Raw genomic sequence first — 23,520 nt, 5'->3', positions numbered from 1 at the left:
TATAGAGAACCAGTGGTTACCAGTAGGGAGAGGGAAAGGCGAGGGGCAAGAGAGGGACACGGGCTTAAAGGTACAAACTACTATGCATAAAATAAATAAGCTACAAGGATATACTGTACAGCACACGGAATATAGCCAACAATTTATAATAACTGTAAGTGTAGCATAATCTTTAAAAATTGTGAATTGGGCTTCCCTGGTGGCGCAGTGGTTGAGAGTCTGCCTGCCGATGCAGGGGACACAGGTTCGTGCCCCGGTCTGGGAAGATCCCACATGCCACAGAGCGGCTGGGCCCGTGAGCCATGGCAGCTGAGCCTGCGCGTCCGGAGCCTGTGCTCCGCAACGGGAGAGGCCACAACAGTGAGAGGCCCACGTACAGCAAAAAAAAAAAAAAAAAAAAAAAAAATTGTGAATCACTATGTTGTACACCTGAAACTTACATAATATTATAAATCAGCTATATCTCGATAAAAATTTTTTTTTTAAAAAAGACATCATTAAAAACAAAAAGGCAAGGGACTTCCCTGGTGGTGCAGTGGTTAAAGACTCCGTGCTTCCACTGCAGGGGGAGCGAGTTCAATCCCTGGTTGGGGAACTAAGATCCCACATGCTGCATGGTGTGGCCAATAAATAAATACATAAATCAATAAAACAAAAAGGCAAGCCACAGTCCAGGAGAGAATATTCAAAGATATATGTCAGACAGACAAAAGACTTCTCTCTCTCTCTCTCTCTCTCTCTCACACACACACACACACACACACACACACACACACACACACACACACTCTTCCACATTAGTACCCAATAAAAAGACAAATAACCAAATAAAAAAATCAGGCAAAGATCTGAACACACACTTTACCAAAGATATACAAATGGCCAATAAGCACATGAAAAGATGTTCAACCTTATAAGTCACCAGAAAATGCAAATTAAAACTGCAACACTACCACTCCTTTATTTTGTAGATTTGACTTTGGAAACATATTACTGTCAGTATTCAACACCTATTAGAGTAACTAAAATTAAAAAGAACAGCCTACCAAGTATTGACAAGGAGATGGAGCCCCTACAGTTAGTGGGAATGCAAAATAGTGCAACCATGTTAAACAGTTTGGCAGTTTCTTAAAAATGTTTAACATAGGGCTTCCCTGGTGGCACAGTGGTTGAGAATCTGCCTGCCAATGCGGGGGACACGGGTTCGAGCCCTGGTCTGGGAGGATCCCACATGCCGCGGAGCAGCTGGGCCCATGAGCCACAACTATTGAGCCCGTGCGTCTGGAGCCTGTGCTCCGCAACAAGAGAGGCCACGACAGTGAGAGGCCCACGCAAAAAAAAAAAAAATGTTTAACATACGCTATTCAAATGATCCAACCATTTTATTCCTAGGTATTCACCCAAAGGAAATGAAAACATAGGTCCTCACAAAAATTTGTATATAAATGTTCATAGCAGTTCTACTGGTAATAATTAAAAGCTGGAATCAATCTAAATGTCCATCAACAGATGAAGGTATAAACAAACTGCAGAATAGCTATAAATGGAATACTGCTCAGTTATAAAAAGAAATGGAGGATTGATACATACAACAACATGAATGAATCTCAAAACAAACTGAGTGAAAGAAGTCAGGCCAAGAAAAGTACATACTCTATGATTCCATTTACCTAAATTCTGGAAAATGCAAAAATGACAGAAAGCAGATCAATGTTTGCTTAGAATAGAGAAAAATAATGGATTACCAAAGGGCACAGGGCAATTCTGGGGGGTGGTGGAAAGGTTCTATATCTTGATTGCAGTGGTGTTTTTAGAGGTATATAAATATGTCAAAATCCATTAAATTTTAAAACTTTAAATATGTGCATTTGGACTTCCCTGGTGGCGCAATGGTTAAGAATCCATCTGCCAATGCAGGGTTCGATCCCTGGTGCAGGAAGATCCCACATGCCGCGGAGCAACTAAGCCTGTGCGCCACAACTACTGAGCCTGTGCGCTAGAGCCCACGTGCCACAACTACTGCAGCCCGCGCGCCTAGAGCCCGTGATCCGCAACAAGAGAAGCCACCGCCTGCGCACCGCATCGAAGAGTTGGCCCCACTTGCTGCAACTAGAGAAAGCCCGTGCGCAGCAACAAAAACCCAATGCAGCCAAAAAATAAAACTTTAAAAAAAAGAATTAAAAAAAGAATTTAAAAATAAATACGTGCACTTGATTGTATGTAAATCATACCCCAAAAAATAATTTATAATGAAAAAACTTAATAAAGTATCCCTAAAAATTGAAAACAAAATGAAATGAACCTGTGTACTGGGCTGAAGGCATAATCATACAGAAAAGGACTGTTTCAAATGACTTCAAAACACAGTAATTTGACCATATTCCTAATAGGATATATAGACATACAGAACTGCAAAAAAAAAAAACCACACACACAAAAGAAACCAAACACCATTCAGTTGCACTCAATATTCATACTACCAGTAGTAATAACAGTATTTTATTCTGAGACTGTTGTATGTGTAGTACAGTATAAAGTAAATGCATCATTATGTTGGAGTCATTGAGAACCTGGATTTTTGTCATGGATGAAAGAAGGTATGTACGTGTACATATCCTTCTGTCCTAAATTTGAGTTAGAAGTTTCAGTATGAACTCAGGATATATTTTATCTTAACAAATAAATCTCATAGTTCTGTCCACTGAAAAAGCCTAGAAACAATGACCAACCCAGAAATACTCCCTAGCACACAAAATGTGATTTCTAAAATAATCTCACTTAAAAAAAACCCAGGATCCTTACAGAAATAGCTGATTCCAGGACTGGAGCAATTAAAGTACAAGAGGAGTCTAAAACATCAAGGGGGTGATGGATTAAAATGTGTTGAAACTCAGAGCACTGTCAAAAAGGCTGACCCTAAACTGGGCAGGAATGATGGTTGAGGTAAAAAGGGAGATATTATGAGAATAGGGATAAGGAGAAAAACCTGGTTAAACAGAAATAAGGGGGTAGCAGATAAATTGGTTATAATTAGAAAGAAAGCCCCAGTTTGGACATTTTTTCAATGGATCAATTCCAAGCAAAAATAACACCTTTAGTGTGACTGTGTCCATGAGTAAAAACACTGGGAAAGGGCACAGGAGGATGACCAGGGTATTGACGGTAAAGACTAGGGGATGTGGAGTCAGAGAATGGATAAGATCCTGATTCTGACACTTACTAACTCTTCACTCTGGACATCAGTGAACTGGTCTCAATTTCTTCATCCACAACATGGGAATATTATTACCATAATGAACTGAATGTTTGTTTAACCTCTAGTGTGACTATATTTGGAAATGAGGCTTCTAAGGAAGTACTTAAGGTTAAATGAGGTATGTCATAAGGGTAGGGTCTGCTCCCATAGGATTAGAGTCCATATAAGAAGAGACACCAGAAAACTTAAACCCCTCTTTCCTCTGTCTATCTCCCTCCTTCCCTTCCTCCCCAAGGAAAAGCCTTGTAAACACAAAGCAAGAAGCCAGCAAGAGAGTCCTCACCAGAAACCTGGACTTCTAGAACTGTGAGAAAATACATTTCTGTTGCTTATGAGCCACCCAGTCTATGGTCTTTTGTATGGCACCCTGAGCAGACTAATACAATTATCTCTGTAGAGCTGTAGAAAGGATTAAATTTAATAAATTACCTGACCTAATCTATGGCAGTTATTTTCATTATTATATGTATTAAAGTGGAATAAGAATTAGGAAATGAGAAAGGTTAAAAAAATTAAAACAATGACCACAGATGTAGATATGACCACTAATATAGACAAAGGCAATGAAGAAAAAAAAATAAAACCCAGTTAGGTAGTTAAGTTAAAGGTAGGCTTTAAAGGAACACTTAATAAAACTAACCTATTACTTGATTCATTATCACCTTTATATACGAGAAGTAGTCATACTAAAAAATAACCATAAAAAGTAGGATGGACTGGGAGTTCCATGGTGATCTAGTGGTTAGGATTTGGCGCTTTCACTACTGTGGCCTGGGTTCAATCCCTGGTCCTTTTTGGGGAACTGAGATCCCACAAGCCACACGGCACAACCAGAATTAAAAAAAAAAAAATTAGGATGGACTGAATCAAAAAACAGGCACTGGTTTTCTGTAAAGAAAAGCAGGACCTGCTAAGATTAACTACAAATCTATATAATATTTAAAGCAAAAGAGAAGCAAAATTCGAATGAACAAAATGGGTATCTGGCATGAAAATACTGAAGTTAACTTTTCTTTCTGGCCAATTACAAAAAGAAAACAAAAACACAACTTCCAAACAGGAAAAAAGCCCTTGATAAAATTCTCTTTACCTACTGCTCTACATTATTTCATTTGAACACACAACACAAACCAAGAAGTCTGCAACTTTCTTACTTCTTATTTATATTAAAAACTCAACTTTGCTTAGTGCCAGAAAATGTCACTCCATCCTGCTACCTGTCTTTCTTCTTTCTTAATTCCTTTTTGGTTTTCACTCCCTCCCTCTCATTACTGCATCATGTGGTTATTCCTGCCATCTAGTGGAAGCACAAAATAGTAAGATAAAATCATTTAAACAGAAGCAACAAAGCTCTGTTATAACAAATTATAAGTACTTCCCTCACTAATAATAATTATACAGAAGAACAAGGGGAAAAAAGCAGGAAATCTGAGCCAACGCAGTACAACTACTAGGAATCTTGGCTAAAAAAACTCCCTTGATGTTTCGGGCTATGTAATATTCAAAGAAGTGTTGGTCGCTGTCTTCCATGTATGATTTTTTTTTAATTAATTTATTTTTTTGGCTACGTTGGGTCTTTGTTGCTGCGTGCGGGCTTTCTCTAGTTGAGGTGAGTGGGGGCTACTCTTCGTTGCGGTGCAACGTGCAATGCGGGCTTCTCATTGCAGTGGCTTCTCTTGTGGAGCACGGGCTCTAGGTGCGTGGATTTCAGTAGCTGTGGCACGCAGGGTCAGTAGTTGTGGCACGCAGGCTCAGTAGTTGTAGCTCACAGGCTCTAGAGCGCGGGCTCAGCAGTTGTGGTGCACGGGCTTAGTTGCTCCGTGGCATGTGGGATCTTCCCGGACCAGGGATCAAACCCGTGTCCCCTGCATTGGCAGGCAGATTCTTAACCACTGCGTCACCAGGGAAGTCCCTTTTCTTTTTTTTTTTTTAATTCATGGAAAACAGAGGTAAGAACCTATAGCAAAGACTCTGCAAAGGAATTATTCACCATGGGCAGGATGAAGAGCAGAAGAAGAAAAGCACAGGCTTTGGGTTTTGATTCTGCTTCACCTACTTAATGGCTCTTAACCTCTCTGAGCCTCCAACTTCCCATCTGTAAAATGAAATGTTACCAAACTCAAGAGTTTTAGTAAGGATTAAATAGGTTAACAGTGATACTTAGTTTTTCAAAAATAGCCATTATGAACAAGAGAAATGAGAAGTCCCGAAAACTGTATTCCTAACAATAAGAGCATAACTAATCCCAATAAGGAAAACTGAAATCAATGTGTCTGCCCACAAACATTCTTTGGTTGGCTCAGATTTGTAAAGAGCATGTATATAATTTATAATACATCCCCCACCAACTTTTCAAAAGTCATCTAGGGCAAAGTATATAAAAATCCAAAAGAAGGGCAACCAAAAAAGTTAAGCCATAGCTTGTAAGAATGGTGCAAGAAAAGCTCAAATAGAATAAATTATTTAAACTTCAGAAAATGCCACTAAGTATAAGAAGAGTTCATATCTCTAGGGACGAACTAAATTACCTTCCAGAGTAAGAACAGAGCTGGCAGATGTGATCACACAATATTAAGTATTAGTAACCGTTAAGAAACCATGAAGAACAATAATGTCAGCTTTTCAAAAAAGGAGAGAAAAAGTGGTTTAAAATTGGTAAATTTAACATCAATCTCAGACAATAACTATATATTGTATATTGGATTTTAAGAAGGTGGCTTGTGAACACATAAAAAGTAATGCAGTCATTAGATAAAACATTAGGAATGAGCAGAGTTCACTGAGAACCAATCACCTTTAAAACAACCTTACAAGGTTTTTTTTGTTTTTTTTAAACTGGAAAAGGGAGGAATGAAATTGGTGGAGATTAAGAAAGCAAGTTATACGGGGTTATAGTGTGAAAAGCCTTGTATATCAGACTAAGAAAAACTAATAGAGGTTTTTGAACTGGAAGTGGATGATGTATAATAATCTCGAAAATTTAACTTTTCAATTTTCTAAATTTAATTTAATAATGCCAATAATGACAGGAGATGGGTGCAAGCATTAAACAGGTTGCTACCAAAGTTACTATACCATCAAAAAGTAATAATGATCTATAGAGTATAGCATCCTTTTAACTCTCTCCTGCTTCTAGTGGGGAATAAACAAAATAATGAAAAGGAGAAAAAGAGATCAAAGAGAAAAAGCTGTATATCTAGAGTGAAGTTGCAAACTGCCACGACCAATGGCAACTCTTAGAATGCCTACCTGACCTATCCTGCAGATATGTATTAAAATACTTACCAATAAGAAGGCTTTTTAGCCTTCTGTAGTCTTCTGTTACATCAAAATCATCACCTGCAAATATTAACATGGGTTTTGTTCCCTCCGGACATTTACTATTCTAGGAAATAAAAAAAAGTAATTACATAATTATCAAGTCTAAATTGTTTATATGCTGATTTTAAAGCAGTCAATATTTATATATAGCAGGGGTCCCCAATCCCTGGACTGGCATCAGTCCTCGGCCTGTTAGGAACCGGGCCTTACAGCAAGAGGTGAGCGGCAGGCGAGCAAGTGAAGCTTCATCTGCTGCTCCCCATCGCTCGCAATACTGCCTGAACCATTCCCCATCCCCCCATCCATCTGTGGAAAACTTGTCTTCCATCAAACTGGTCCCAGATGCCAAAAAGGTTGGGGACCGCTGATATACAGTGACTCATTTTCACATTTTCTTAACTGTCCTAAAACTATGTCTATGAATGCTGATTTTATTTATTTATTTAGTTTGGCCACACGGTACAGCATGCAGAATCTTAGTTCCCCAACCAGGAATTGAACCCGTGCCCCCTGCAGTGGAAGCGCGGAGCCTTAACCACTGGACCACCAAGGATGTCCCTATGAACACTGATTTTAGACTTAAAACCAGAGTGGGGATTTTTTAATTTACAGATTTTTACACTAAAAAATGATTTTTCATTCCACTCCCTCTTAGTGCCAAATTAATAAGTGATTAAAGAATGATGTAAGCTACTTTTTATCACTTTCTATGCAAAGAATAAAATAAAAAGCTAAACTTGCGGCAAAACAAACACAGCCCTCCAACAGCCAACATCTCAGAGTCAAAATAAATTTAATTTCTTTGAATTATTTGTAACAATGTCTTTCCTACTATGTCACACCAGCAGTATTTTTAAATGAAAGCTAAACTGAACTACCAACTAAACATTAACATGGGAAGCAATATAATGTTATACAAGCTACAGAAAATATGGGCAATCCTCACTCAGCAGGATCGAAGCTCTACTCTAAAAGATATTTTGTCTCGCTCTGGATTTTCTTTTCTTTCTTTTTTTTGGCTGCACCACACAGCTTGTGGGATCTTAGCTTCCACACCAGGGAATGAACCCGAGCCCTCGACAGTGAAAGTGTGCAGTCCTAACACGGGACCGCCAGGGAACTCCCTAGTTCTGGATTTCCTATACCAAAAAGAATGTCAATTTTTGTTTTACCAAAGTGAAAGAAAAAATCAAATAGAAAAAATTCTTTAACTGAAGGGTTGATTTATGGAGGAAGAAGAATCGGTCTGAGCTTCCCACTGATTCTAATATCTCTGCTCTGACACTAATCAAGGATTATCCAAGTGGAGGGGGTAGGGGGAGACAGGACAACAAACAAACAAACATCCTCTGCCCTTGGACCAGAGGTCACGTGTTGCTTCGCTGTTCACCATGACCACTCTTGTTGACATTCTCTGCTTCCAACAACCTGAACGGTCTAAACTTAGGAGATGGGCCTAAAATCTGTCTGTCTGATTGTGGGCCTGAATAGACCTTCCAGACCCAATGACTCTTCTGTGTTCCACCTGTGCCCAGCTAACCTTTAATTTTAAATCATCTCATTTCTTAGGCTTATTTTATGCAGAATAACCACCCCTAGAATTTTGGCCATCTTAGAAAACAGGCTTCTTGAATAATCACTCTATTTCCTGGTAGCGTCTAATCACCTGTTGCTTAATAGTTAATAGAGGGATGAGGCTTGGCAATAAAAGTGGGCAAGTAAGAGAAGAAGTACCTGGTAAAGATGTCTTAAAAACGAGGAGGGAGAAATAAAGAAGAAATAAATATGGAAGGAAAGTACAACAAAACATGCAACTCCAGAACAAACTAAAACTACGAGGTTGTAGCCACATAACGGGGTCAAAGTGAAGGGGACTGGCTAATAGTCTATGTAGGAATTGCCAATGTAAGCACATTCTCATCAATTAATGAATTTTATAGTTATGGATATGCTCCATGAGTGAAAATTTAGTACTCAATTTATTTTTATTTTTTTCCCCACACCAAAACAGTACTTTTGTAAATTTTGACCCATTATTACTCCCATGTTATGGTTTTTTCAGCTGTCAAGTGTACAAGGTGAAGAAAAAATTTAGTTAGATGGGGGTTGCACCTGGAAAATAAATTTCTTAAACTCCATATACACATTTGAAAACTGCTGGGTCCCAAGTCCATCTATGAACCCCCGGGCTGCCAGTATCATGTGCAGCATACTAAAGCTACACTATCTGAATAGCTTATTAATTCTGCATAAATCAGGTCAATCAATGTGTCAACCTGTAACAGACTACACACTTTTAACTGAACATGGCAAAATATTCACTCTCTAGAACTTTACATCATCATTTGATGTCAAACAATGAAGCAAATCCCAACAGTATATACAAAAAACAGCTTTGCATTTACAAAAGATTGCTCCCATACTGATTAATCCAGGCAGCTAACTCATTGGTTTATGCAACTTCATTGAAGAAAAATAAATCAATTACTAGCAGAGCTATTAGTTGATCACTCATCCATTGACAACTTGCATCATTTATTCAGTGCTATATTAAACAGTGTACTGGAAGATAGATTAACTAATAGCTCCAAGCCTCCTAATAATTTAAATGAAAATTACAAAATGTTTGCGACCCTATTTTGGAATACAAAGGGTGTTTGACTTCCAATTTCCATTCTCTGTAAAACAGGTCATTCCTTTGTTGACATGCATAAAATACATCACATTTTCTGTCCTGCTGATGCTATAAATTCAATACCAATTTTCCAGCCACGTCAGTTACAAGCATAAAGTATATCATGTAACCTCAAATCTCTAACAGTGGAAGGCTTACACATGAATGGGTGCTGCTAGAATAATGCTGCTTCCTTTGATGTGATAACTCAGCATCCACCTCCCTCCCCCTCAGATGATTCTTCAGCATGTTAGAGCAGTGAGGAATGGTTTTAGTCTCATAACCAAGTTGGAGTGAAGACACTGGCCACATAATACACATGCTCCATTTTTTTAAAAATTCTGAATCTTGGGCAATTGTTCTCTTGTAACTACTTTACAGTTTCTAAAAGCAGTTATTGTCCAAAACTGGAAGGACTTAAGTCTTCACAGATGAGCATGTGAATGAATGGAGGGAGGTAAACAAAAAATAAAATTAAAGAAGATGAGTTCTGATACGGGAGCAGCCGGGTAAGAAAATCAAAAAAGGAACAGTAATTTAAAGTTTATTCCAGCTATAATGCAGGTTATTCTGACTTTAAGGTAGCATCACATGGCATACTTCTGAGTCTATTCCCGAGATATTCTGTTGTACTTATCTCTGTTTCATAGATCCGTGCAATCTCTGGCACTAGAGGGTCACGTGGGTTTGGATCACATAGCAGTGAACAAATGGATAAAAGAACTTTAGAAATAGTTAAAGCAGGAGAACACTGTGATCTTAGAATATCGAGACAAATGCTGCCATTACTGTTAATATTTGGATGATAAATTCTTGTTGTAAATGCAACCTTAGGTGGTTTGAAGGGGTAGTCTGTAGGGAAATGAACTGTCAAAAGGAATACACTGCCTTGATATGGGCTGTCATTAGGTCCCATAATTGTGGCTTGCCAATGAAACATATCATCCCCAACTGGACCTGCAAAACATTGTGCTGGAGGGTCACGGGCCAAATCACTAAGTTCCTTATTAATCCGTTTCAGCACCATCATCTGTGCTTTTCACCTGGCTCCTCACTATTTCGGTGTGTGCTCAAAGTTCCGGCCAAAACTCTTGATGATCCCGGCGGCTGGGAAGGACTGTCTCTTGGTCTCACACCAGCTCTGCCATACACAGGTGCAGAGGGACCAGGGCCTCCCTCAAGCTGCAGCCTCAGCCTCCTCCCTGCGCGGCAGCTGGTGCCTCCCTGACCCTACGGGGCTCACGCGCACGACATAGCCATGAGATCTAGTACTCAATTTAAATGGTTCTTGTTAAGAATACGCCTGCCAAACGATACTGATTTTGTGGTTCAGTTTAGAAGCTGCACAGTGACGGGGTATTTCTTTGCTTTGGAAGGGAAGTGGAAAGAGCAGAGGGATTGGCATGCAGGCATCAGCCACTGCTCACACCCACTAACTGGTAACCATGCTAACAGCAGTGGTACTGCTCATCTCCAGGGATTCACACACAGCCCCAAAGACAACCTGTAATAAACTGTAATAAAATGATGGCATCCATAATAAAGTATCACAGTTTATACAGTTTTCAAAATACCTTTCAATATATTAAATTCACTGATAAGCATTTTCACATATATTATCTCGTTTGATGTTGTTATACCTGTTTAATACTTGATTGCAATTGTGGGTCAGGGAAGTAACTGAATGTCAGGTCACAAATGCTATCTAACTGACCAAGAAAGGCCTCAAACCCACGTGTTCTGCCTCCAAATCCAATCTCACTGCTCTGCCCTGTACCTGAGGAAGGTGGTATAGCTAACCAAGTAGGGATCTGGTAAGAGCCTTTTTTCAAACACACAGGAAACCTAGAAGGCATGTCCTCTTCTTAGGGGAGGCTGGGAAAAGGAGTGATTATTATATATTTGCTATAATTCTTTCAACTATACAAAGACCCACAGACTGAGAACAATTATGTAACTTTCCATTACAAACTTCAATATCCTTTCTTTCAAAGTCCTTCAGTCTTAATCTTCATTATACCATTTACTGTATGTATGACTCCAGGTCACCAGTGGAATTCCCCTGGGCCTCAGTCACCAAATCTATATAATAGGGAAAATAATTTCAGCCTTAGAGGGTAGCTAAGAGGTCTTAAGTGAAATAATGTATTTGATGGACTAGATTAAGCCAGGAGCAGAGGTCTGAGGGAGCAGAAGCCCAATTTGGATCCAGGAACTGCATTAGGACAGTTTTCTTGCCTTTCTGTTTCATAATTCCATTCAAACAAAGGAGACACAAAGATGCAAGTCCTCAAGGGGAAAAGTGAGCTAGCAATTTGGTTCCCAGCAGCCAAAATACTGTAGGATCAGCCAAAGCTTCCTAGGTTTAAAACAGGGCTCACTTTGAAAACTGTGGGGACTTCCCTGGTGGCGCAATGGTTAAGAATCCGCCTGCCAATTCACGGCATATGGGTTCGAGCCCTGGTCCGGGAGGATCCCACATGCCATGGAGCAACTAAGCCCGTGCACCACAACTACTGAGCCTGTGCTCTAGATCCTGCGAGCCACAACTACTGAGCCCACATGCCACAACTAATGAAGCTCACGCACCTAGAGCTCATGCTCCACAACAAGAGAAGGCACCGCAATGAGAAGCCGCGCACTGCAATGAAGAGCAGAACCCCTGCTCGCTGCAATTAGAGAAAGCCTGTGTGCAGCAATGAAGACCCAACATGGCCATAAATAAATAAATAAATACAATTAAGAAGGAAGGAAGGAAGGAGGAAAGGAAGGAAGGAAGGAAGGAAGGAAGGAAGGAAGAAAAAGAAAATTGTGGTATTTCTGAGGTTACATAAAATGGGTGCTGTGATAATTCAGAGGGAGAGGAGAGCATCTCAACTATGGGCCTAGACAAGAAGTTAGTAATGACTCTAAGTCTAACTGCCTATATATGTGTTATATGCTGTAAACATCTCCCTCTTTTTAAAGGTAAAATGAAATTGTGCTTTTTAGTTTAGAGCACACTAGAATAAAACCAAAGTTCTTTCTTATTTAAGTCTGTATCTTTACTCTTCACCACAAGATGTCACTATTGCCCAAGAGCAACGTTATAAAATACTTATTTTTATGATCAGTATCTTACCTTAATATCTTTAAGGGAGACAAACTTCTCGATACCTACTTCAATCATATCCAGCACATGGTAGTCATACATACGACCTAGAAGGAAAATACATTTTCTTTTAACCATTTATTTTTTCCCAAACAGCTGCCTTATATTTACCTACTTATCTGCGTGTTCAAAATGTCCTAATAGCTGCCTCTTTTCTTTCTCCTTAAACCTCCCAAACATGTTTCTTCTTTCTTAAATTTTCAACTCTACCTAGAATGTACTGTTGCAACTTTGGACCTGGAAAGGATCTTAAAAGATCACTTAGCCAAACTCCCTTACTTTACAGAAGAGTAAATAAAGGCCCACAGAGGGTAAAGGGCTTTACCTAAGCCAGTGAGCATGTCAGCCCAAGCCTCAATACACAATACAGGGCAAGGGTTTATTTTCAAATGTATTCATTATACAGGTATTTATTAGGGAAGGGTTAATTTGTGTGTGTGAGTATGCTACTTCTTTTTTTCTAACTCTAATACTGATTTAGGATATATGTTTTATATTTGAAAAACTTCCACAACTTGGGGTAGAGTGATATTTACATGCCCCTTCTTTACCTGAAGACTGGTCAGTAAAAATAAATTTTATTCACACTCACAAGGAAAATAAAAAACTAGTTTAGTGCTAATTGGCTACTCCTGAATCCTCAATACCATCAATTAATCTGAGTCACAGAACTGACTCTATAAAATAAAAGTATTAAAAAGTAAATGATATTTACCTATTACTAGATTATTTGGCCGCTTCTTATTATGGGAGCCAAACATGAATAAAGAACAATCTGACTTCTTTGAAAAAAATTCCTGTAAAACCAAAGAAATCTCCTTCAATCAATGCATAAATATAAGAACCTTAAGAATTGTACCTCTTTGAAATAAAAGGTATCCAAATTGTATTTTTAGTTTATTTTAGGAAGAGGTAAAACTGTCATTATATGCAGATGACACAATACTATATATAGAAAACCCTAAAGATTCCACACAAAAACTACTAGAACTGATCAACATAAATAAAACAAAAAGACAACCTACGGACTTCGAGAAAATATTTGCAAACAATGAGACTGACAAGGGCTTAATTTCCAAAACATACAAACAGCTCATGCAAGTCAATAACAAAAAAACCAACCTGATCAAACAATGGGCAGAAGGCCTAAATAGACATTTCTCCAAAGAAGACATACAAATGGCCAAGAGGCACATGAGAAGATGCTCAACATCACTAACTATTAGAGAAACGCAAATTAAAACTACAATGAGATACCACCTCACATCAGTCCGAATGGCCATCATTAAAAAGTCTACAAGTGGGCTTCCCTGGTGGCGCAGTGGTTGAGAGTCTGCCTGCCGATGCAGGGGACACGGGTTCGTGCCCCGGTCGGGGAAGATCCCACATGCCGCGGAGCGGCTCGTCCCGTGAGCCATGGCCGCTAAGCCTGTGCGTCCAGAGCCTGTGCTCCGCAATGGGAGAGGCCACAACAGTGAGAGGCCCGCGTACCGCAAAAAAAAAAAAAAAAAAAGTCTACAAGTAACAAATGCTGGAGAGGGTGTGGAGAAAAGGGAACCCTCCTACCTACACTGTTGGTGGGAATCTAAGTTAGTGCAGCCACTATGGAAAACAGTATGGAGGTTTCTTAAAAAATAAAAATAGGGTTGCCATATGAACCAGCAATCCCACTCCTGGGCATATACCCAGACAAAACTATAATTCAAATGCACCCCAATGTTCACTGCAGCCCTGTTTACAATAGCCAAGACATGGAAGCAACTTAAAGGTCCATCAACAGATGAATGAATAAAAAAGATGTGAGGGCTCCCCTGGTGGCGCAGTGGTTGAGAGTCCACCTGCCAATGCAGGGGACACAGGTTCGTGCCCCGGTCCGGGAAGATCCCACATGCCGCGGAGCGGCTGGGCCCGTGAGCCATGGCCGCTGAGCCTGCGCGTCCGGAGCCTGTACTCCGCAACGGGAGAGGCCACAACAGTGAGAGGTCCGCATACCGCAAAAAAAAAAGAAAAAAAAAAATTGACTTCTATTACAGATTTGAGAGGGATGGAAACACAATTACGGGGTTTCAATCCTGGACAGCTCCTTCTACACTAGTGCCTATACTTCATATCCTACATACTTTGATTCGGTTTATTGAGATTCCCAATCTTAGCACAAAAATTAGATTGAACGTGTTCTTGTCTAGTTCTAGCATAGTTGGAAAAGCTTCCTAAATTAATGACAAAAATGTTAAAGAACATTTGAAGCAACCACGGTCCTCAACTTTTCTTTATTGAGTGCAAGACCCCCTGAGGTATGGGCCCCTCGTTTGGTTATCATTCATTCCAGTGTTTAAGCAGAAGCAAATAGGAACAAACAACTACCTACTTGCCTATCCACTCCCTATGTAGAGGATACAGAGTCAGAAAGTCCAAGAATTCTGGCTTTGCCATTTGCTATGGGATCTGGTCAGCCTTTCTGAGAATTAATTTTATCATGTGTAAATCAAAGACAATAACACTTCCTGAAAAAATCTGCAAGGGCCACGTGACACGTCATATGGGAAAGCAACTTACACTGTGTCTGGCACAAAGCAGGTGTTCAGAAATGTTTTATAAATGTCCAAATCAATGAAAATCCTTTCTTAAAAAAATTTTTTTTTACATTCTCATGTTAACAGCCCAAAGCTTTCCATAAACTACCTTTCACATATATATAGTACTCATCTGTCATCCTTCTCCATAAAGTCCGTTTTTTGTTAAAATTCTACAGCAAGAGTAGACAAATTATCTTCAAAAGACTAGACAGTATATATTTTAGACTTTTTATATGGTGTAAAAAAAAAAAACTTTAAAAATGTAAAAACCATTCTTAGCTTGTGGTCCTCACAGAAACAGGGATTTAGCCCACAGGAGGTATATTTGCTAACTCTTATGCTAAAGCACAGTTCCAAGATTACAGCGTAAGAAATGTGCTATTGGGGCATGGGCAGTCAGGAGGAGGAATTCAACCAAATTTCCAACATGATCACTGTTTCCACAGTCATTTTGAGCTCTAGTGGTCTGAGATTTATTACAGCCAATGAAATATCTCCTGTCTCTGGAAGTGGGAGATCAAAGAGAGGAAATGCCACAATTTTAAGTATAAGAAAAGCTGTCATATTGACACTGGATTGAAAAAAAAGTACAGAATGCTACAGATTCTACAACATAACACTTCTACAAAGTGGTCACTCAACTGAAAGCACCATGGTGTCACAAAACAAAATCAGCCCTGGATAAGTCACGTGTGGAAGAGAGAGATTTCTGGGTTAGACCCTCCATTTTTACTTTCATGATCTCTTCAAAAATGACGGTGAAAAAAAAAAAAAAAATGACAGTGAAAAACCCAAGACTATGATAAAAGCAATTTTATTAAAAAAAACTATTTATTCTGACAATATTTTCTTAATATAATTTTCACTGCAGTTAGTTGCCAAATTAGGATAAGATGCTCAATTTCAGTTTTCTAATTAGTTATTGAGATTCTTTTCAAACATTTTTTCTTTTAAATTCACTAACTAAAAGAACAAGCAAATGGCGGTCCTGTCAAGAGAACATAATCACGTTCTGATTTTTTTTAAGTCAACTTAAATAGTTTAATCCACGTATTCCCTTAAGATTTTCTTTAGTAAGAAACTAATATCATTACATACTCAAAGTCCACTCATCATTCTCCATTTATTATATACCACCTTTTATCTTCTGATTTCATTCACTAGACTTTTTCATTTAGTTTTGATTGCCAATACACTCAAACGGGAATTTGATTAACTCTAGTAAAGCAACTGACAATTGTTAGTAATCATTTGGGTAGTGTTTCTTGTTCTAAAAACACAAAAAAAGAAAAGTAAAATTTTTTTAAATCAAACTTGCTCTATAAAAAGATCCATAACAAGCTTCCTTTTGACAATCCATTAATTATGCACTTAAAAGGTAATTCAAGTTTTAAAAATTCTATCAATATACTTGCAAGCAGTGAATACGTAACATTCAGTGAAATGTAAGCTCTACAGTCATCTTTTTGAAAGTATAAAAGTCTTATTTCCCCTGCATTCTGCATTAAAATTCCCTCACATAGGATGATTTCTAATTCAAAATCATAAATTAGGAGTACTATTAAATTAAATGAATTAGTTTGAATAATCACTTATATGCCTTCTTAAATCAGAAAGATTCTACTTACCAATGATGTCTGATCCTCAAACGGTCTTGTAATATTTTTCCTAATATTAAAAAAGTAACCCTAATTTTAATAATTCATCCATAACAATAAATACTAAGATAATTTTATATTCAGATGATCAAAAAAAAGAAGCTAGAAGAATATTTATTCATTCAAATATTTATTTAGTGCCTATTATGTGCCAGGCACTGTTCTAGGAGCTAGGGATACCATAATACCATGTCAAACAAGATCCTTGCTTTCACGGAGCTTACATTTTAGAGGAAAAATGAACAATTTCAAAAAGTAATATCTGTTGTGACAAAAATAAAACAGGGCACTGTGTTAGTGTGAAGAATGGAAAATGATTATTTGAGCTGAGACCTGATAAATGAGGAGTTAGCCATGGAAAAGTTTTGAGGTTAAGAGTATTCCAGGAAAAGGAAACAGAATAAGAAAAGATTCTGAGATGGAAACAAGCTTAGACTATTCAAGAAACAGACGACAAATGTCACTGGAGCTTAGTGAACAAAGGGTTAACGGTGGGGTACGAGGTCAAAGATGTAGACTCGGCCCAGAATATGTAGGGCCTTGTTGGTCAAGGTAAGGAATGTAAGTTATTAAAAGAGTAACAGGAAGCACTGGAGGGTTTTAGGCAAGACAGTGATATGATTGGATTCAAGTGTTCTTTTTTTTTTTTTTTTTTAATTTACTTATTTTATTTATTTATTTTTGGCTGCGTTGGGTCTTTGTTGCTTTCCCCAGGCTTTCTCTAGTTGCGGTGAGCGGGGGCTACTCTTCGTTGTAGTGCGCAGGCTTCTCATTGCGGTGGCTTTTCTTGTTGCAGAGCACGGGCTCTAGGTGTGCAGGCTTCAGTAGCTCTGGAGCGTGGGCTCAGTAGTTGTGGCTCACGGGCTCCAGAGTGCAGGCTCAGTAGCTGTGGCATACGGGCCCAGCTGCTCTGTGGCATGTGGGATCCTCCCGGACCAGGGCTCGAACCCATGTCCCATGCATTGGCAGGCGTATTCTTAACCACGGTGCCACCAGGGAAGCCCCAAATGTTCTTTTTTTTTTGCGGTACACAGGCCTCTCACTGTTGTGGCCTCTCCCACTGCGGAGCACAGGCTCCGGACGCCCAGGCTCAGTGGCCATGGCTCACGGGCCCAGCCGCTCTGCGGCATGTGGGATCTTCCCAGACCGGGGCACGAACCCGTATCCCCTGCATCAGCAGGCGGACTCTCAACAACTGCGCCACCAGGGAAGCCCCAAATGTTCTTTTTAAAGGACTGCTCTGTCTGCTATGTAAGGATGGAATGTACCACAGCAAGAGTGAAGGGGTTAGTAAGGAGCTATCACAGTAATCCAGGAGAGAAAGAAAAAAATGGTGGGTTGGACCAGGAATAGTAGTAGTGAAGATGGAGAAACAGTGGGTAGAGAAACGTAGAATGCTATCTTTCATGCAAAAGGGAGAAAAATAAGATTATGTATTTTTATTTGCTTAAATATGCATAAAGAAATTCTGTTAAGACATACAAGAAACTAATGATAGTGGCTGTTCTGGGAAGAGTGTGTGTTTATATTTTCACTGTATATTTTTGGATTTTTAGTCATGTAAGTAAAGTATAAAACAGTTCATAATTTTTATGAATTTAAAGAGAAATAAAATCATATACACATGATCTCAATTTTGTTCAAAGAAAAAGATATATAGATATAAAACTGCATGAGGAGAAAATATACATAGTGCTTATCTATAGGTGATTATTTACTCTTATCCCAATTATCTAAGATAAATATATATTACTTTTTTAATCAGTAAAAAACAAAAAACGTATTTAAAAAAATGATGCAACACAAACAAATCAGGAAAAATTACTGCAGCATTTATGATTAACAGCTAACGGCAATTCACAAATAGGCAAATATGACCTGTTGGAAACAGGGAAAATGCAAGTTTAAACAAAATGTCATTTTCACTTCTTAATTTTAAAAAACAAACCGAAAGTAGGTAGTGACCCATGAAACTCATACATTTTACTCTGCCAAACTTCTCAAAAAGCACTACTGTTAATATGCTAGATTGGGCATGAAGCTATACCCAGTAATCTCACGTCTAGAAATCTCATGTAGGAACCAATACAAAAGAAGAACTCATTTGTGTAAAAATGGCCATTTTAGCATTATTTATAAGAACAACAACAACAAAAAAGAAAATCAAAATTTCCGCAAGTTAAGGAGCAGTTAAGTAAATTTTAGTATAACCATTTAATAGGCATTATACTAGCATTAAAAATAATATCTAAAGGACACCTATCAGTAGAAAAATGCTTACAAGACAAATGAAAAAGGCACAAAAGAATTGTCAGAATAATGAAACTGTTTCTGTACCATGACTGCAGTGGCAGACACAACTCAATGTATTTGTCAAAACCCATGAAAGTATACACCACAAACAGTAAATTTTACATACATAAATTAAAAAAACCACCGGGGGCTTCCCTGGTGGCGCAGTGGTTGAGAGTCCGCCTGCAGATGCAGGGGACGCGGGTTCGTGCCCCGGTCCGGGAAGATCCCACATGCCGTGGAGCGGCTAGGCCCGTGAGCCACAACTACTGAGCCTGTGCTCTAGAGCCCTTGAGCCACAACTACTGAACCTGCATGCCGCAACTACTGAAACCCATGCGCCTAGAGCCCGTGCTCCACAGTGAGAGAAGCCACCGTAATAAGAAGCCCACGCACTGCAACGAAGGGTAGCCCCTGCTCACTGCAACTAGAGAAAGCCCGTGCGCAGCAACAAAGACCCAACACAAACAAAAATAAATAAATATATAAAAAAAGAGAAAGGAAAAACTGGTATAAACCAAATCAAGCCTATGATTTAATTAACATTACTGTACCAATGTCCATTTCTTACTTTTGATAACTGTATTATGGTTATGGAAGTTATAACATTAAGAGATGCTGGGAGAGGGTATATGGGAACTCTACTATTTTTGTAACTTTTCTGTAAGTCTATTACTATTTAAAAATAATACATAATGCTATGATTACAACTCTGAAAGAATATTCAGTACAAATGAAAACACAGACAGGAAACAAACAAATTTTAAATACTCATAGCAGGACTTCCTTGGTGGTTCAGCAGTTAAGACTCCGTGCTCCCAATGCAGGGGGTCGGGGTTCGATCCCTAGTCAGGGAACTAGATCCCGCACGCCGCAACCAAAGACCCAGCGCAGCCAAATAAATAAATATTTTAAAATAAATAAATTAAATAAAAATAAAATACTCATAGCTATGTATGTAAGGAACTGTAGTATTTTTTAACCAAAATATTTTTCTAAATCTCCCATAAAGTGGTTGGTTGTTACTTTTATAATGAAACAATATAATTTAATAAGTGAAATAAAAGAAATCATGACTTACTTTTTATACAGAACTCCATATGGTTTCTTCAGTGCATACTGTAAAACATAATTTATAGCTTTCAAAACAAAGCACATTCTGAAAAGCAGAGGTAAAAATCAAGCATGATAACAGTCATTATACAAGATTATCCTGGTCCCTGAATCCTATTCTGCTATCTTCTGCATGGCTCCCTTTTGATCACTTATAACGTGCAACACGAGCTTAGTATTCTTAGCTGGGACTTTCGTAATCAAAAATTTCTATGCCCTTTCAATATTCTATCCAATTTAAATGATTCCCTTCATTTCCTTAAATTCTAGCTTCATCTAGCCCACTCTTCTTTAGCCATCCCCAATTCTGCAGTTCCCCAAATGCATCATGCTCATTCACATGCCCTTTTGCACAAGCTTTTTCCTCAGCCTTGGAAGCCCTTCTCTTCCGCTTTTCTCCTTCTTGTTCCAACTCCTCCTTCAAAATGATGCTTAAGTGTCATCTCTAGGAAGCCCATCCTGTGTGTGGCAACCCCCGTGGGATTTTAACTCAGCCTCCCATCCTATTCTGTGTGTACCTCCAACACAGCACTTCATTCACAATGCTGTTAACTTTTACTTGTCTGTCTTCCTCACTAAGCTCACTGAAAGGAAAGACTATGTCTTACGTAACTATTAATCCCTAGCACCTAGCACAGTAGTTGGTATTGTTGAAAGAATAGATAGTAATATGCCGTTACCTCGTTTTACAAATTAGATATGTTCCTGAAATGTGAGTAAATCAAATGCTAGTAATTGAAATCAGGTGAAATTTACTAAGGGAACTAGCTGCTGTAAGGAAAACCAGTAGTCAGTGCCTTGGTGAGACGTTAGCTTTTCTCTAAGGCTAGCATTTCTTAAAGCAAGCCAAACTTATCTATGTATTTCTCAGGCAGTCCAACTAGTATGCTAAAAATTTCCTAAAATGATTTCAACACCATTTAAAAAGTAAGTATATATATACGTACCACATCTCTAAGTACTTGTGTCACTGTTGAACTTGCATTGCCCCCTTTAATCAGCATAGCATTTTTAATATTTTCACTGAGTTTCGGTTCTCTTTTCTCAAGGAATCTCTTGGCTCTTTTTGTTTTGGGCTTTCTATTCGGAAAAATCACAATTCATAACAACTTAAAACATGTTCCTCATATTACAAAACCATGACTTATGTGCAAATTCTTAAAAATCAACAGAGACATTACATGACATTTATCAGTTAGGATTCCACCACTAAACAAAATCTCACTTTTTAGGGGAATATTAGTAAAAGATATTCAGCTCTTACTGTTAAGTAAGTGTTAATTTTATTAGATATGGTCTTTAAAAAGATTCCCATTTTTATATTCCCAGCATTCTTTTATTACTGTTTTCTAAACCTTTTATTTAAAAAAAGAGATAGAACTTCCCTGGTGGCACAGTGGTTAAGAATCTGCCTGCCAATGCAGGGGACACGGGTAAGAGCCCTGGTCCGGGAAGATCCCACATGCCGCGGAGCAACTAAGCCCGTGCGCCACAACTCCTGAGCATGCGTTCTAGAGCCCACGAGCCACAACTACTGAGCCCGCGTGCCACAACTACTGAAGCCTGCACACCTAGAGCCTGTGCTCTGCAACTAAGAGAAGCCACTGCAACGAGAAGCCCGCGCACTGCAACGAAGAGTAGCCCCCGCTCGCCACAACTAGAGAAAGCCTGCACGCAGCAACGAAGACCCAATGCAGCCAAAAAATTAAAAAATAAATACAAAAGGCATTAAAAAAAAAACTAACCTAAACTAATCACTCTGCAAGATATGAAGGGAAAACAAATCCATTATTCTGATTGTATGATGTTACAGCAGGAGTAGAATGTTTTTATACACTCTGTTCACCCCTGCTTACACTACAGTGAGAATCTTGATTTTCCAACAGTTCTCTGCCATCTACTGAAATAATTCCTCTTCTCTTAAATAACTATGACCCTCCCTCCTTCCAGTCCCACGGACACTTTGTGAAGTAAAAGCAAAACAGAATATGCACAAACTTACTTTACCATGCAGACTTCAAAAATTCACCAGATAAAATGTCAAGCACATTTAAAGCTTCTAATCATTTACTGGTTGATAAAGATACACAGTACTTTTTAAGTCAAACCAGGAGAGATTTAGTGTGTCTATAACCCAATAAAAGTGCTATATGTTCTATATTCCATGTGCTTTATTACTTCTGACTAACCAGCAACTAATGCAAATAACACCTTGTACGTTTTATTAGCTGTTTGTCCCACAATGAGACAGTAAACTAGTCTTACTCATTTTTGCGGTCCCCGCACCTGCAGAGGAATATTCAGCACATGTGCAAAAATCGCTGATTTAATGACCAAAAGAATAATTTGTCCTTTTGATTACATGTTAACCCAGGTAAAACGCAAGAAACCCATAACAAATAACAGCAGAACTATTTATGAGATCGATAAACATTTGCTGGACTAATATAAAGCAGACATTACCCAAGGATAACTCAGAAAAGTGTACAAGTTTGGGAAAAAGAAAAAAAGCTAATGAGCATCTCTACGTGCTGCCGCAAAGCCTTTACATATATTCTCGCAAATATTCCTCACAGTTCTATGAAGTACGACTATTATGAACGCTATTTTACAGAGTAAACTGAGACTTAGGGGGACTAAATGTCCCAGTCGCATAGCTTTACGTGGACGGGCCCGGACTGTCACCTAAATCTGTCACATTCCCAGGCCTGTGCTCAGAGCACCTCACTCAGGTGTTCTGTGCCCAGAACACCTCTCTCACCTTCCTCTCACTTCTGCGGAAGCCGAGACACTTCTTATTGTCTAGGATAAAAGCGGCCAACGCCTCGGTGCCACCTCCACGCCGCGGCTCCCACACACGGCCTTCCCTGCTCTCCGTCTCCCCGCAGGCCGTCCCAACAGACGGAAACCCAAACCAGTGGATACATCCGCACGGAGTCGCAACGGGTGTGAAGAAGGAGCGTGGGCGGCCAGGAGAAACGGGAGGCAGAGGCGCTACTCCTCCGTCCCGCTACAGAGGCCCTTCTCCCCAACGTTACCCGGGGAAAGAACCCACTGCACTTACACAACTCGATCCAAAGCGTCCATGCTACCACAGCGCCCACCTGGCCCACGCACGTGTACCGCAGGGTTACAGGAGATACGGCAGCACAACGACCAAGGAGGAACCGGAACTTGGGCGTGACGTCACTTCCTGGCACCGCCGCCGACGTGGAGGCTTGGAGGCGCTGGGGGCCGTTTGCGATGAAATAGCGCTCTGTTTCCTTGGTTACCGGTGTTTGTCTTGGCTCTTTTCCGGAAATCAACAGGCTCCTCTTGGAGCTTGATGTACACACCTGTGTGTGATAGACCAGGGTTCTCGGCCTTCCCCAATCAATAGAAATTGGTAAGAGGCCAGCCAAGAAATTCAGACAAGGCTTTTGGGGGGCTTCTGTGGCTGCAGGAAGGAGCAAAACCAAGTAACAGGTTCCCTTGCTAGT

At 39.3% G+C, this 23,520-nt stretch overlaps 2 protein-coding genes across 3 annotated transcripts in view; both read right to left on the bottom strand.

Annotated features, from left to right (window-relative positions):
* The window catches only part of RPF2 (ribosome production factor 2 homolog), a 35,494-nt gene extending 12,285 nt beyond the window's left edge, over positions 1-23,209 (bottom strand). For both annotated transcript variants that reach the window (XR_014297629.1, XM_082669023.1), the window contains exons 1-7: positions 23,106-23,209; positions 20,989-21,121; positions 20,010-20,047; positions 16,607-16,646; positions 13,118-13,199; positions 12,373-12,449; positions 6,542-6,641 (exon numbers count right to left, since the gene is read on the bottom strand). Coding sequence is in view for 1 of the 2 variants with exons in the window: in XM_082669023.1 (XP_082525149.1) it covers positions 6,542-6,641; positions 12,373-12,449; positions 13,118-13,199; positions 16,607-16,646; positions 20,010-20,047; positions 20,989-21,121; positions 23,106-23,128 (493 nt within the window). In the remaining variant the exon portion in view is untranslated. The remainder of the gene's footprint in view (positions 1-6,541; positions 6,642-12,372; positions 12,450-13,117; positions 13,200-16,606; positions 16,647-20,009; positions 20,048-20,988; positions 21,122-23,105) is intronic.
* Positions 9,839-10,510, bottom strand: LOC309831946 (ubiquitin-conjugating enzyme E2 D3-like; the record flags this gene model as incomplete). The annotated part of the gene is given in 3 exon segments (XM_082669378.1): positions 9,839-9,859; positions 9,863-9,888; positions 9,891-10,510. Coding segments are annotated over 3 exon segments (438 nt in total). The 5' UTR covers positions 10,282-10,510.
* Positions 23,210-23,520: the final 311 nt, after the last annotated feature.

This window comes from Grampus griseus (genome assembly GCF_964374135.1).
Source record: "Grampus griseus genome assembly, chromosome: 13".
Taxonomy (NCBI): domain Eukaryota; kingdom Metazoa; phylum Chordata; class Mammalia; order Artiodactyla; family Delphinidae; genus Grampus; species Grampus griseus.
The sequence above is the reverse complement of the archived record's forward strand: the minus strand, read 5'-3'. Positions and strand labels throughout refer to the sequence as shown.